Source organism: Crocuta crocuta, unplaced genomic scaffold (genome assembly GCF_008692635.1).
Source record: "Crocuta crocuta isolate KB4526 unplaced genomic scaffold, BGI_CrCroc_1.0 scaffold441, whole genome shotgun sequence".
Taxonomy (NCBI): domain Eukaryota; kingdom Metazoa; phylum Chordata; class Mammalia; order Carnivora; family Hyaenidae; genus Crocuta; species Crocuta crocuta.
The window spans coordinates 5,782-20,585 of record NW_027527822.1 but is presented as its reverse complement, the minus strand read 5'-3'; the positions used below and the strand labels follow the sequence as shown (position 1 = coordinate 20,585).

At 54.1% G+C, this 14,804-nt stretch overlaps 1 protein-coding gene and 1 long non-coding RNA gene across 2 annotated transcripts; one reads left to right on the top strand and one right to left on the bottom strand.

Annotated features, from left to right (window-relative positions):
* Positions 1 to 1,421: 1,421 nt before the first annotated feature.
* Positions 1,422 to 4,243, bottom strand: LOC144241322 (uncharacterized). The gene is made up of 3 exons (XR_013338026.1): positions 3,290 to 4,243; positions 2,547 to 2,650; positions 1,422 to 2,394 (listed from the first exon to the last, which is right to left on the bottom strand). It is a non-coding gene; the product is annotated as an uncharacterized LOC144241322 (long non-coding RNA).
* A 123-nt stretch (positions 4,244 to 4,366) lies between these two features.
* On the top strand, positions 4,367 to 12,978 carry ZNF496 (zinc finger protein 496). Its single transcript, XM_077775912.1, is given in 9 exon segments — positions 4,367 to 4,622; positions 5,740 to 5,868; positions 5,870 to 5,900; positions 5,902 to 5,932; positions 6,323 to 6,702; positions 7,351 to 7,534; positions 10,542 to 10,618; positions 11,134 to 11,166; positions 12,916 to 12,978. Coding segments are annotated over 9 exon segments (1,008 nt in total). The 5' UTR covers positions 4,367 to 4,542.
* Positions 12,979 to 14,804: the final 1,826 nt, after the last annotated feature.

Sequence of the window (14,804 nt, the reverse complement as noted above, 5' to 3'; positions counted from 1 at the left end):
GTGTAGACTGTGGGTTTTAGGAGAGCTGTACGCATCACACTGCACCGTGCACAGTTCACTTCCCACGTTTGGCGACGTTTGGAGTGTCCCTGCTCTATCCCATCACCATCCCAGTTTGCAGAGTGAGCATGAAATTCCCTCACCTCCCTACTTTCAGGCCTCACACCCTCCTCCTCCTCCCTGCCAGCCTAGGTTCTCCAGAGAAACAGACCAATAGCATGTGCCTTGGAGTGGGGGGTGGGGACGATGGAGACAGACAGACTGATTTAGGACATGTGGCAGAGAGAGGTGTTTAGGGTATGTACACAGAGAGATATGTAGGGTATGTATGCATGAAGATATTTACATAATTTTAGGGAGAGAGAGCACATGCACACAAATGGGGAAGAGGGGTAGAGGGAGAGGGGAAAGTGAGAGAATCCCAAGCAGGCTCCACACCCAGCATGGGCCCTAGAGGCAGGGTCCCAGCACCCGGGAATCCTGACCTGGGCTGAAATCAGGAGTGGGCAGCCCAAAGGACAGAGCTACCCAGGGGCCCCAGGGCAGAGAGAGATTTAACATATGTATGTAGAGATACTTAGCATATGTTTGTCTGTAGAGAGGTATTTAGGGTAAGTGTGTACACTGACAGATTTACAGATAAAGGGAGACTGGAGGCTGGATGAGGCCCAACCACATTATGGAGGGAGGCTAACCAACTTTACTCAGTTTCCTGATTTCAAGGTTAATCTTAATCTAGAAACACCTTCACAGACAATGTAAACCAGTGTTTGATCAAAATCTGGCCACCTTGGCCCAGCCAAGCAGACACATAAAGTACACCACACACCCTGCTTCTCGCTGTACTGGGCAGTGCCCACCATGGACTCCCACATTGCCACACGCCCACACCCCGTCACCAGAGGCCACCTTCCTAGCTCCTCCCTGTGAGGGCCTGGGCTCCCCTGGGCCCTGGACTCCAGCTCACTCCCTGCTGCTGGAGACTGTTCCCTCCCAGGCCCTGGGTCCTGCCCAGCCCCTGTCCCACCCAGCCCTTAGGTCCCCTCCAGCCCCTGACTCCTTCCCAGTCCCTCTACCCAGTTCCAGGTCAGTGTTAGTTCTTCATGGGGTGTGATCGGCCAGCAGCAATTACCCTACTCAGGATCCCTCAGTTGCCTGTGGGGGGTTCCAAAGCTCAACACTGCTCAATTTCCCTCCACCTAGGAGCAGCTGCTCCCACTCCTCCTCCTCCCTTTCCCTCCTCCTCCCCCTCCTTTTTCCTCCTCCTCCCCCTTCCCTTTCCCTCTTCCCTTCCTCCTCCCCTCCCCTCCTTCTCCCCTACCTCCTCCNTCCCCCTCCCCCTCCCCCCTCTCTTCCCAGTCTGAAAGCTGGCCTGGTCCAGTTCTGCCTGCTCCTCCCAGAGGCAGCACCTCCACCCACCCATACGTGTCCATCCCAGGGTCTCAGTTTCTGGAGAGCTTTTGTGACTCCTGATTTCTACCTCCTGCCTCCACTTTCTCACCCAAAGGTCATCACTATTCTTCTTTTGGGCATTTCAGACCCAACAAGTCCAAAATTCCACCACTGTCTCCCAAGCCCTTTCCGGGAACCTGCTTCACTGTTTCCTAGACAAACCCTTCAGTTGCTCAGTTCAGGGCCGAACCACACCATTCCTCATTCCTCTAACACCCACAGCATGTCAGGGGAACCCCGGCCACGGCTTGCCAGATGGACCACCTACCGCCTGCATTTCCCCCACTGCTTCGACCTCAGCCCCTGCTCTCTCTATCCTCCAAGGAGTTGTGTGCAGCGACCGCGGTAGGAGAGTCCCATCAGGCCGTGCCCCTCGCGAAAGCCTCTGAAGGTAAAATCCAGTCACTCTGTTCCAGCTCCGTTCCCTCACCATGCATGCACAGATGGAAGCAAGCTCCTGCTTCACAGTCTTTGCATATGCAGTTCCCTCTGCTGCAATGCTCTTCCTAGCACACCTCTGTCTGCTCGTGCAGGACACCTGCTGAGCCTTCCACCTGCTCTCTGGTCAAATGTCACCTCATGGAGGTCCTTCTAGATGGCCCTGCCAGGCTCCTCCTTACCCAGTTTTTATTTTATTTTACTTTATTATTTTACTTGACTTTAATTTTCATGATATCTATCACCAGTAGTGTTATATCACAGAGGCATTTACTTATTATCAGATTTCCCTTCAAGCTTCCAGACACCAGGATTTTTCGTCCACCACAAGGATGGAGGAACTAGTGGCAGATAGAAAGGATTTCATAAAATTATACACAAGCAGTAACAGCAACGTAAACCAAATAAATATACACAGAATGCAAGACGGCCAATGGTCCTTGAGCAGAGTCTATGCACAGGCTTCATGCCACGGTACTTCACACTGTGGTCCCTGATACAGTCCTGTTTGGTGCAGGAAAGAAAAGACATTTCCATGGCTTCCAGGGCTTGTGCCCCTGGACGCTCACTCTCTGACATCCCACTCCTCTAGCTCACTGTGGTGTGACATGGTGACATGTTGATGGTGGCCTCCATGTGGGACCCTGTTCTCAAACCTGCTTGAGCGTGATGGACTCTCTCCGATATCAGGTCACAATGCAGCCTTCCCTGACTGTCACCAGCCCATCTCCAGCACCTGCTAGTCGACACTGCTCTGCTTCTGCAACACAGATCCAAACACAGCAAAATGTTTACTGAATGCCTGAATGATCCCAATCATGCACCCGACAAGGTAGACAGCTTCATCTGTTTCCTGGATGAAGAAACCGGGGCAAAGAAAGGTGAAGCATGCCTGAGATCCCCTGGTCAGGAGCTGATGAGGTGGGATTTACCCCAGGGGCTGGCTCTAACCCCTGTGCTGAGTGAAATGCAGAGTGAGGGCATATTCTGAGCTGTGAAGGGCAGACAGGGGACTGGGCGGTGTCAGTTCAGGGGAGGGAAGTGGAAGGCAGCCGGGAATGAGCTGATGCTATGCAGTTTATCTGCCGCAGAGCCACTGGCTCTGGCACAGATTCCCAGCACTCCACAGCAGTTTCTCCAGCCAGCCACAGGGCTAGGAGCTCCAGCAGAAGGTGTGGGCGTGGGCTGCTGACCAAATCACCTCCACCCTAACTACCTGGGCTGAGCCTTGGTCCTTCCCTGGGGCATCTCTCCTCCAGGCCAAGCTGCTGGCTGGTGCTCCTGAGACTGAGTGTGCATGCATTCTGCTAACAGTGAGTCCGGGAAGACCCGAAGCGGGTGGCTTTACATCAGATACCTGGGTGGCCCTGCCTGTGTCTATCGTGTGGGGAGCACTCACTGTTCACAAAGAGCTTCACGTTGGCACATCTCCTGCGAAAGTCAGAATCCAGGCATTTGACAAATGGCCGATCTCAGTAACTGCACTAGTCAGGGGTGACAATTTGCAGCTAATAGGAAACGGGAGGCGCCCAGGCCCCTGGAATGAGGACAACACGGCTAAGGGATCCAGGTTCCTCTCAGTCCATCCCCTTTCACCCCATCTGGTCTGCCAGGCCACTTTCTTCCGGGAAGGGGTGAGGGCTGGTTTTATTTCTGCTTGGCCTTCAACAGGATCTGAAGTAAATGGGTTATCTTCCACCACGCGCCCTTCTGGTAGATGGGAGGTTTTCTTTGCCTTCTCTTCTGTGGGAAAGTCCGACTTCAGTGCGGAGCAGATGATGCAGAGGGGTAGTGGGAATCAGGCCTGCTCAGGGATCCGGAACATGCTTTCTCCCAAAGCTCCAGAACCTGGAAGACTAGGGATGGACCCAGGAAGGCCCCTCTGAGCCACCACACTGTTCAGCATAGGGTAGTGGCAAGCGGCCCTGTCTGGGGTTCCGACGGCCCTCATTCCTGCTCGCCCCTCACTGCTACCTGACTTCAAAGTCCCTTCACGGCCCTCCCCAGCACAGTATGCACATCTAGCCTTACCGGCGCTGAAGCAAGCAAAGAGCTTCCTGACGGGCCACTCGCGGCCAGGATTCCCCACAGCCCCTTTGCGTACCCCCAGCGTTGTCCTGATGCTAAGAAGAGCCATATGCGGGCAGCCTTATCTTAAACTGTGAATCATCCCAGGAAAGCGCGGGCTGCATCGGGATGCGACGGGGAGAGGGGTCTCAGTCTGCAGCCCCAGCGTGCTCAGCGGCCCGCGAGCCGGGCGTGGGTAGGGAGGGTCCCAGGCGCACTCCGGGATGCAGTGGCTCAGGGCGCGCGGGAGCGTCCTCCTTCCTTGCCCCCTCCCACTTCCNCAATCCCGGCGGCCCCGCGCGCCCTGGCCTCCCCTCGCGCCCCCCGCTACCAGCCCCCGGCGCCCCGGCCAACCAGCCTGCAGCCCGGCCTCTCAGCGCGCCCCGGTCTCTCCGCGCCGGGGACTCCGCGGGCGGGGCTGTAAGGCGGCACGAATGTTGTTTTGCAGGCGCCTCCATTTGCTTGCACTAGTTAAGTCCCGAGCGCAGCCGCGCTTTCCTGCATGAGCGGGAGACGGGGGCTCGACCAGCCACGGCGGGAGCCCATCGGCCTCAGGAAGGACACCCGGGGGGCCGGGCTGGAAGGATGAGGAGCTACTGCCGGAGACTTCCGCCGCAGCAGGAGGGCTTGGAGTTAGAAGGGGGGAAGGAGGTCCGGGCTTCGAGGTGAGCCGGGAGCGGGTTGAACAGGGGGCGCGCCTGGGGTAGGGGCGGGACGCGGACAGCCTGCCTCTCTGCCTGGCCTAGTCTTGTGCTCCTCCTTCCTTTCTGCTGATGGGGTTCTGTCCTCTGGGAGCGGCTGCTGGCACGCCCCGCCCCCTCCGGGAAGGCCCCTGGGACTAGCGTTTAGTTCATTCATCAGGCATCTCCTCCCGCCAGGTGCCGGGGTGACAAAGGCGGACCAGGCTGTCTGCTTGGGGTGATCCGCACAGCCCCAAGCGGGATGGATGCCCCGCTACGGACTCTGAGTGTAGGAGGTGGGGCCTGAGCCCCGAGCCGGGGGCCAGTTCCGAGCAATCTAAAGGCCCTGCGGGTGTGCACTGGCTAAGCCTGAGGAACGCAGGGTCAGGTGGAGGGGAGTTTCCGTTCCAGATGCTGGAGCAGATGTGGGAGGACATCGGACACACTCGGAGCCCTTTTGTGCCATTCTGTATTGGTTTTTATACTGCAGAGCCTTTAAAGGGGTCCAGAGACTGGAGTCTTGCCACTGAGTGACCTCTGTTGCTCTTTTCTCCTGGCCTCACTTGTCTTCCTGTGAAATGGGAGTGAGCCGGAGCCTTATGCAGACTAGGTTCCAAGGCCCTCAGGGGCCTGGATGACTGTGTTTCCCTATTCACCCTTCCCTTGAGTCCCAAGGTGCAGAGTCGTGGCTGCTGCCCCCTGATGTCACCCTGTGCATGTGTATTCACCGAGGAGGTGCAGGTGTGGCCGTGTCAGAGTGCCCCCGCTCAGTCGTGCCTGCGGAGGGGCCGTGAGTGTGTGTTGTTGCCTTCATCATGGCACAAGAGGACAAGGGGGCGTGGGGTGGAGGCTGGGCAGAGGCCCCTGCATCTTTAAACAGATCCTCAAGTTTGCCATCCAGACTTGGGAGTGAGTTACTTGGAGAGTGATAGGAAAGCACTGATGTTTTTAAATACGCGGTTGTTTTTCTGCAGCACCCTTAGGACGTACCTGCCTCTCTCGACTGTCCCCATCTTCTGCACGGGCATCACCTGGACTGTGGGCCTTATCCCCCTGGACTCTGCTGGGTGCTGTTATTCCCTGCTCTGTGCGAGCCTAGCAGGTCCAGCACCCGCAGCTGGCCCTGGGCACCAGCGCAGCTGATTTCTGGTCCTGGATCCGCTTCAAAGGCTCTTTCCAGGCTTCTCTGTGTCTTTCCAGCTCTTTTTGTAAAGGTCTCAAGGGCAAGGGCGAGGAAGGCCTCAAGATAGCAGCCTGCTCACCTTGTCCTGTCCAGGAGGGCCTGGCCACGGAAGGTACCACAGAGTCTCTGTTCTGTCTCTGCCCTGAATGTGGCCCTGTCGGGCTCCCCCGATGCCTGAAATGCCCGTGACGTGTTGATATGCTAGCGCTTCTCTCCCAGATCCCCCGCCTTGTTTGTCTGGCTGCCCAGTTAGGGGAATCCTGTCCTGACGCTGTTGTAGTGGGCGGTGACTTCCCTCTCTCCGTTTGTGCAGGGACCAGCCACACTGACCCTTGTGCCAGGACTTGTCCCAAGGGTTGGTCTCTGCGGGCTCTGTCACGTTCCCCATCACCGCCCCCAAAAAACTGCCACAGGAGACCAGAACATTGAAGCCAGTGATTTCTGTTTGGAAATAGGGTCGTCCTCTGCTGCTGACCCCCATCAAATCCCATCATGCCCACAGCCCTGTGCCCCCGAGTCTTGGCTCCAAAAGAAAGTGAGGAGCCCAGGAAAATGAGGAGCCCCCCAGGAGAGAACCCCAGTCCCCAGGGCGAGCTTCCCAGCCCTGAGTCCTCTCGCCGCCTCTTCCGCCGTTTCCGCTACCAGGAGGCGGCGGGCCCCCGGGAGGCCCTGCGCCGCCTCTGGGACCTGTGCCAAGGCTGGCTGAGGCCTGACAGGCACACCAAGGAGCAGATCCTGGAGCGGCTGGTGCTGGAGCAGTTCCTGTCCATCCTGCCCCGTGAGATCCAGGGCTGGGTGCGGGCCCAGGAGCCCGAGAGCGGCGATCAGGCTGTGGCCGCCGTGGAGGCACTGGAGCGGGAGCCCGGGCGGCCCTGGCAGTGGGTGAGCAGGAGGACGCTCATGGGGAGAGGGCCTCAGGGGGCTGGCCACGAAGGAGACGCTCTGTGTAGAGCCCCACGCTTCAGTGAGGCTCACAGTGCAGTTTGGTCTCCTGAGGAAGCAGATTCCCTTCCTTGGGGGAGTCCCCGCTGGGGCACGTTCCGTCCAGGGCAGGTTCCTTCCTTGGGGAAGTCCCCGCTGGGGGGCACGTTCCGTCCAGGGCAGGTTCCTTCCTTGGGGGAGTCCCCGCTGGGAGGGCACGTTCTATCCAGGGCAGGTTCTTCCTTGGGAGAGTCCCTGCTGGGGGGTTCCGTCCAGGGTAGGTTCGTTCCTTGGGGGAGGCCCTGCTGGGGGGCACGTTCTGTCCTGGGCAGTTTCCCTTCCTTGGGGGAGTCTCTGCTGGGGGGCACGTTCTGTCCAGGGCAGGTTCCCTTCCTTGGGGGAGGCCCTGCTGGGGGGCAAGTTCTGTCCAGGGCAGGTTCCCTTCCTTGGGGGAGGCCCTGCTGGGGGGCAAGTTCTGTCCAGGGCAGGTTCCCTTCCTTGGGGGAGGCCCTGCTGGGGGCACGTTCTGTCCTGGGCAGGGCCCTGGCGGTCACTGTGCAGACGGCCAGGAGGACACCTCACCCTGAACAGCCCTCTCTGGGGTTGCAGCTCAAGCACTGTGAAGACCCCGTGGTGATTGAGGATGGGGATGGCCCTCCAGACCGGGAGCCAGAACAACTGCCGGCAGAACCCCAGAGTGACCTCGCAAAGAGTCAGGACAGCCAGCCCACAGCTGTGGCGCAGGGCCCCGCGCTCCTGAGCAGAACCGTGGGCCAGCCCGGCGGGAATCCAGGTACCCACTGGGGACGCAGCCCTTGGTGGGGAGGACATACCCCTCCCCGTGTCCCTGGACTTGGGTTTTCCTTGCTCATCCCCAAAGAGCCATGAACTGTTTCCAGGGTCTGGGTCCCTCCCGAGAGCAGTTCAGTCAGGATCTCCTGCCCCCTTCATTGTGCGAAATCCACACAAGGGACCAGTGCTGTGGGTGGGTGTCTGTGAGGCTGCACTGCCCCCCTCCTTGCAGGTGCGTCTCCGGCCTCGGTCTGGCAGCCGCTTGTGAGGGCAGCTGGGCACGGCCACGTCTTATGTTCTAAACCTCTTTATCCAGCGAACAAACAGCTGCTTTGGGATTTGTTATGAAGTTGCAAGACCTAAAAGTGCTCCAGAGGGAACAGGGTGGTGTGTCCAGGCCTGAATGTCACCGGGACGCCTTTGGCTGTCTGTACACAGAATGCTGGTGGTCGCCCGAGGCAGGCGGCTTCGACTCCTCTGGCTGTGACCTGGGGCCCTCCAAGTCCCGGTCTCCCGGCCCTCCCTATCACCCTTTGAGCACACTGGTCACTCATTTTGGGTCTTTTGAGAATTAAAGGGCTTTACCCACAGAATGTTAGAGCAGAGGCCCCGAGTCCCCCCTCCCCCCGACTTTCGGTCATGGTAGTCACCATGGGAAGTTGTGGCTGAGGTCGCACGTGAGCTCTGTGGTGTGCGGGCTGGTGTGGCAGATGCCCCAGGTTGCACGGTAGGTACAGGGAGCCGGGAGTGCATTCCTGTGACCCACAGAGCTGGTCCTTCATAAGCTTTTCAGTTAAAGAAAGAGAGCATATCGAGTTACTCTTTGTGTGGAGTTAGTCTGACTTCCGTACAGAGGTCCAGGCACACCGGCCCTGTTAGTTTGCGAGGGATTCCTTGACCATTATCGTACTGGGTGGGCCCAGCAGCAGAGTTTACGGCCTCACCTCCACAGGCTGGACGTTGTAAATCGAGGTGCGGCCAGGCTCACTTTCCCATGAGGCCTCTCTCCTGGGTTCGTCGGTCACCGTGGTCTCCTTGCATCTCCACATGGTTGTCCTAATCTCTTCTTATGAGGACCCGGGTCGTCGGATCGGGCCACCCTCGTGACCTCACTCTAACTTACCCCCCGAGAGACACCTTGTCTCTAAGTGCAGTCCTATTGAGGAGCTAGGGTTGGGACTTGATATTGTGAACCTGGTGTGGACACACGTCAGCCCAGAGCCCGTCATGCCCTGGGGCGTCCTCAGGAGGACGAGCTTCAGGAGCCACAGCAGCCCAGGCAGGGGAGCTGGGCCAGCTGCTGTATCTCCCGGGCAGAGTGGGCATGATGCAACTTAGTTACTAGGAAGACCTTAAAGTTGATTATTGATTCATCATGGGGATGATCCTCTGGTAAGCTTTTTTTTTTTTTTTTAAGTTTATTTTGAGAGAGAGAGAGATCATGAGCAGGGAAGGGGCAGGGAGAGGGTGAGAGTCCCAGACACTCTCTGCGCTGTCAACACGGAGCCTGACTTGGGGCTTGACCTCCCAACCATGAGCTCATGACCCGAGGGGAAATCCAGATTCGCACTTGACTGACTGAACCGCCAGGCACCCAGTGTCCTTCCTAATCTCGAAGGTCTTCCTCAAAAGCCAGATTTTCTTGGAGACAGAGCTCTGTAGACGGATGCACGTGGCCCCTGCATTCATTTCTCCTGGGGGCACCGCAAGGCGGGGCTGTGGTCCCTCCCTCCGAAGGCAGGTAGGAGAGCAGATTCCGTCACCCCCTCCTTGAATCCAAGCGCGCTCTCCCTGAGCTCCCACAGCTGGCTCGCCTCCTGGTGTCTTGCTTGAGCAGAGCTGAGAGGTGAGGAACGCTGGCTTTGGGTGTTAGTTTTGGCAGTGACCTAGGGTCAGCCTCTGGGATTTCGTCTCAACCAGGACATCGTAGTACAGCTTTCCAAGTCTTAATGTTTAACCATTTTTTGGAGATGGAGAAAACCGCAAGCAGGCTCCACACCATCATCCACACCGTCAGTGCGGAGCCTGATGTGGGGCTCAAACTCAGACCTGCAAGATCATGACCTGAGCCAAAGTCAAGAGTCAGAGTCTTGACCGACCGAGCCAGCCAGGCGCCCCGAAAGGAGCACATTCTGAAACGTGGCTTGGGTTCACACGACAGCCCCCTGGGCCAGGTGTGTGGCTCTCTCCCTGCCAACAGAAGCCTGAGGCAGGTGACGAGTCCCAGCCAGGCGAGGGACGTCGGAAGAGAATGTAGTAGAGGTCCCAGCAGCTCTCAGTGAGGGTGAGAGGTGACCCTAGGACCGCAGTCCCTGCAGGTTTGTGTGACGGTAGCTCTCCAGGAGCCCCTCACAGTGCTAAGTCTTCCTTATGCAGCTTTGCAGTTGATGAAGTTAAAATAAAATAATAGGGGCACCTGGGCAGCTCAGTCAGCTGAGCATCTCACTCTTGATTTCAGTTCAAGTCATTATCCCAGGGTCATGGGTTTAAGCCCCATGTTGGGCTTTACACTGAGTGTATAGCCTCCTTGGCCTCCTTGGCATTTTCTCTCTTTCCTCTGCCCCTCCCTGCTCATACCCTTGGTCTCTAAAAAAAAAACAAAAAAACAAAACAAAACACAAATAAATAAAAAAAGGGATGCCTGGGTGGCTCAGTCGGTTAAGTGTCCCAAGTTCAGCTCAAGTCATGATCTCACAGTTTGTGAGTTCAAGCCCTGCGTCGGGCTCGGTGCTGACACCTCAGAGCCTGGAGCCTGTTTCCGATTTCTGTTTCTCCCTCTCTGCTCCTCCCTGCTCATTCTTTCTCTTTTAAAAAAATAAAATAATAGACACTGCACATACACAAAAAGGCTCCCTCGTGGTCGAGCCCATGTGACCCAGCCATTCCCTCTCACTGGTGACCTAAATCCTTGTGGTTCGCAAGTGCTTTTTCCCTGCGTCATCCTGTAGTCCTCATCCTGCAGATGAGGAGACCTGAGGTTGATGAGGCCCACGTTTCCTCTCTTTCAGTCCTGCAAGAGCCTGCTGTTCTCCAAGATGCAAGTCTGAAGGACCCGCAGCAGGTGACTGCCCTGCAGCTGCCCCCGGTGAGTGAGTGTGCGTGGCCGTGGCAGAGCCCGACCTCTGCATACCAACTGTGATGGTGGGGTTTCTCTGTGTGAAGAAAGGGAGGCCACTCTCTCATACTCCGCAGGGTATATTTTATACGGTGATAACCACAGTAATTCTATTGCAGAAATGCTAGGAAATGGAGGGAAAGAGCAGAGATCGGGTCAGTACCGAATACCGAATGCAGGCAGGCATGTTCTTGGGGAGTTCCCTGGGCCTTACCCTCTGTTGTGATTCTGCACAAGGCCGTGCAAAGCTTACCTTGTTGGGCGTCCCTGTGGGTAGGAGAGTTGGTCCAATGGGAGGGGGGTCTCAGGTACTTCCTTCCAGCCCCATTGCCTCTGGCCACACTTTCTCATCACACCCGCTTCATGTCTCTCTGTAACGCTTTCCGCGGGCTGGCATGCGACTTGGGTATTGCAGTCCCATCTGGCTGCACGAGAAAGTGGGTGACGTGAAGGCGTGGACCTTATCTGGTGGTTGTTCCTCGCAGATGGAGGACCATCTGAAGGACGGTAGGCACACGGTAATCCCGTCCCAAGGTTGCGCTCAGCACAGTGCATTCAGACAACCCGAAGCCTGGGTCTGTGGTACCCAGCAGGTGGAGTGGGGCGTCTCCTTCCCCAAGAGCTGTGTCTGCGGGCTCTGTGTTCACACGTGTCCATATCTCCCATGTAGTGTGCTGGCTGCTGAATACAAGCGTGAGCCCGGGGAGGGAAAGCTCTGGTTTCTTAATAAAGATTGATACTTTTGGGGCGCCCGGGTGGCTCAGTCGGTTAAGCATCCGACTTCGGCTCAGGTCATGGTCTCGTGGTTCATGGGTTCTAGCCCTGCGTCAGGCCCTGTGCTGACAGTTCAGAGCCCGGAGCCTGCTTCAGATTCTGTGTTTCCCTCTCTCTCTCTGCCCTTCTCCCTCTCTCTCTCGAAAATAAATAAACATGTAAAAATTTAAAGAAAAAGAACTTATTTAAAGATTGATACTTTTGACCAGTGTGACACACAGAGGTGCTGGGACCTTCGTATATAGTGAGCCTTGGTACTCATCTTTGACTTTCTCCACGTTCCTGCAAAGGCCACAGTGAACAGTGACAGTTTTTGGTAACTCTGCTCAGTGCAGTGAAAGTCCCCATCTCAAAAGTCTTTATTTCTCAGTCTAACATTCTTAAAAATTTATTTATATTTCTTTTTAAGTTTATTTATTTTGAGAGAGAGAGAGAGAGAGAGAGAGTGTAAGGGAGAGGCAGAGAGAATCCCAAGCAGGCTCCATGCTGTCAGCACAGAGTCTGACATGTTGCTCGAACTCAGGAACCATGAGACATGATCTGAGCAAAAATTAAGAGTAGGATGCTTAACCAACTGAGCCCCCCAGGTGCCACACATTTTTTTTCTTATCCCCCCCTTTTTTTTTTAAGTTTATTTTAAGAGAGACAGAGACAGTATGAGCAGGAGAGGTGCAGAGAGACAGCAAGAGAGAGAATCCCGAGCAGGCTCCATGCTATCAGCACAGAACCCCATGTGGGGCTCGTATTCACAAAATCATGACATCAAGACCTGAGCCTAAACCAAGAGTCGGACGCTTAACCCACTGAGCATCAAAGGCGCCCCTCATTTTCAATTGTCGTAAATTACATGTTACATAAAATTTACCATCTTAACTATTTTTATGTGTAGTAGTATTTGTAAGTGTTCAGTGATATTACGTATTTTCACAGTGTCATGCAGCCTGTCTCCAGAACTTTCTCATCTTCCCAAAGTGAAACTCCTCACTGGTTCAGGGAATAGCTCTGCCCCCAGAGAAATGACCGTTGTACTTTCTCTATGAACCCGGCTACCTTACCTAGCTCGTGTAAGTGGAATTGCACCTTTGTGACTGGTTTACTTCATGTAGGGTAGTGTCTTCAGGGTCCATCCATACTGTGTCCTGAACAGGACTTCCTTCCTTTGTGAGGCTGATAATATTCCGTAGTGTGTGTATGATCACGTTGTTTATTCACGTGTTGGTGGACCCTTGGTTTATCTCCACCTGTTGGCTCTCTTGAGTAATGCTGCTGTGAACAGGGGTACACGGAACATTTATTTTTGATCTTTTTTCTTTGGATAACTGTACGTTCATAGGCAGTTGTAAGAAATAGCAGAGATCTCTTGTTCTCTTTACGCAGAACAGTAAGTCTTGTGGAAACACAGCCCCAGATCACAGCCGGTGCACTGGCATTGATACACACATGATACAGAACATTTGCATCACCACAACCATCCCTCCTGTTGCCTTTTATAGCGAACCCACGGCTCCTTCGCGCCGTCTTCTCATTGGCCAACTAACTTCACGGACATTGTGTAGGTGGCCCCCTGTGTCTGGGGATTGACTGTCTTCGGTCAGCACGGTCTGAGGAGCTGTGAGTGGGACTCCATGGTCCAGATACGCCACAGTGTTTTTGCCCTTGCACTTGTTGAACAGCCTCTGGTTGTTTCCAGTTTGGGGCCATTCTGCATAAAGCTGTTATACGTATTTGTGTAAGGTTTTTATGTGAGCGTCACTGTGTGTCTCTGGGGTAAATGCCCAGGTACATGGTCCCTGGGTTGTGTGCTAAGTGCAAATTTAGTTCTTTTTTCCGGAGAGACTGTTCAGCATCACATTCCCATGAGCAGTGTGTGAGTGACCTCCATTCTCACATCCTTATCGCCACCGTTCACTGTTTGCGCTCTGTTTTATTTTAGCCATTCGGAGGGGTGTGCTGTGATGTCTCCTTTTGGCTTACCTTTTCATTCCCTGAGGGCTAATGATTGGGCACCTTTTCCTATGTGTTGTCTGGGCATCCATATATCTATCGTCTTCCATGAAATATCTCCTCACAACTTTTACTCATGTGCTGATTGGAGCATGGACATTTTTACTCTTACTTTGAGAGCTCCTTATATATTTGCCCTTTGTTGGATATGTGCTTGTGTTTTGTTTTGGTTTTGGATATGTGCTTTTTGTAAACGTTTCTTCTTGTGCTGGACTTTCCTTCCCTTTAACAGGGTCTTCCCCTCCAACCAAAGTTTCATTCATTTTATTTTACTGTATTTTATTTTTATTTTATTTATTTTTTAAAGTATAGTTGATTTAGTCTGATTTGTCAGTTTTTCCTATTAAGGATCATGCTTTTGTTGTGAAGTCTAAGTTTAAATTTTAAGTCTGTGATTGATTTAATCCATGATCTATGATCCAATTGGATTTCAGTCCATGATGTCTAAGTTTTTATTTATTTTTTAAAATTTATTTATTTTGAGAGAGAGCCAGGGAGGTAAAGAGAGGGAGAGAAGAGTCTAAGCAGTTTCCACACTGCCAGCGCAGAGCCTGATGTGGGGCTCCATGCCACAAACCTCGAGATCATTACCTGAGCTGAAGTGAAGAGTTGGACACTCAACTCATCTGACTGAGCCACCCAGGTGCCCCTATTATCTCTACCTGTTAAATAAGTTTTGAGACTTTGGTTGTGGTATATTCGTTTGTGTCAGTGGATGTCTGGTTGTTCTAGCCCCATTTGTTGAAAGGTTTTGGGGGCTCCTGTGTGGCTAGGTGGGTTTAGTGTTTGACTCTTGACTTCGACCCAGGTCATGATCTCACAGTTCTCTCTATCTCTCTCTTCCCCTCCCCTGCTCTCTCTCTCTCTCGCTTTCAAAATAAATAAACATTAAAAAAAAAAAGATTTTCTTCTCTCCATTGAATTACTTTTGCTCCTTGGTCAAACATCAGTTGAGGGGTGCCTGGGTGGCCCAGTTGGTTGAGTGCCTGACTTCTGATTTTGGCTCAGGTCATGATCCCAGGGCCTGAGATCAATCCCCACATTCATGCTGGGGGTGGAGCCTGCTTAAGATTCTTTCTCTCTCCGTCTGTCCCAGTTCTTGCATGTGCACACTTGTACTTTTTTTCTCTCTCTCTCTCTTTAAAAAAAGCAAAAACTCCCTTGGGCATATTTCTGTAGGTCTGTTCCTGGGTGCTTTCCTGTGTGTTATCGACCTAGTTCTCTCTCTAATACTACACAGCTTTTTTTTTTTTTAATTTTTAAATGTTTTTTATTTATTTGTGAGAGAGAGAGAGACAGAGAGAGATAGCGTGAGCAGGGGAAGGTCAGAGAGAGAGGGAGATACAGAATCTGAAACAGTCTCCAGGCTCTGAGCTAG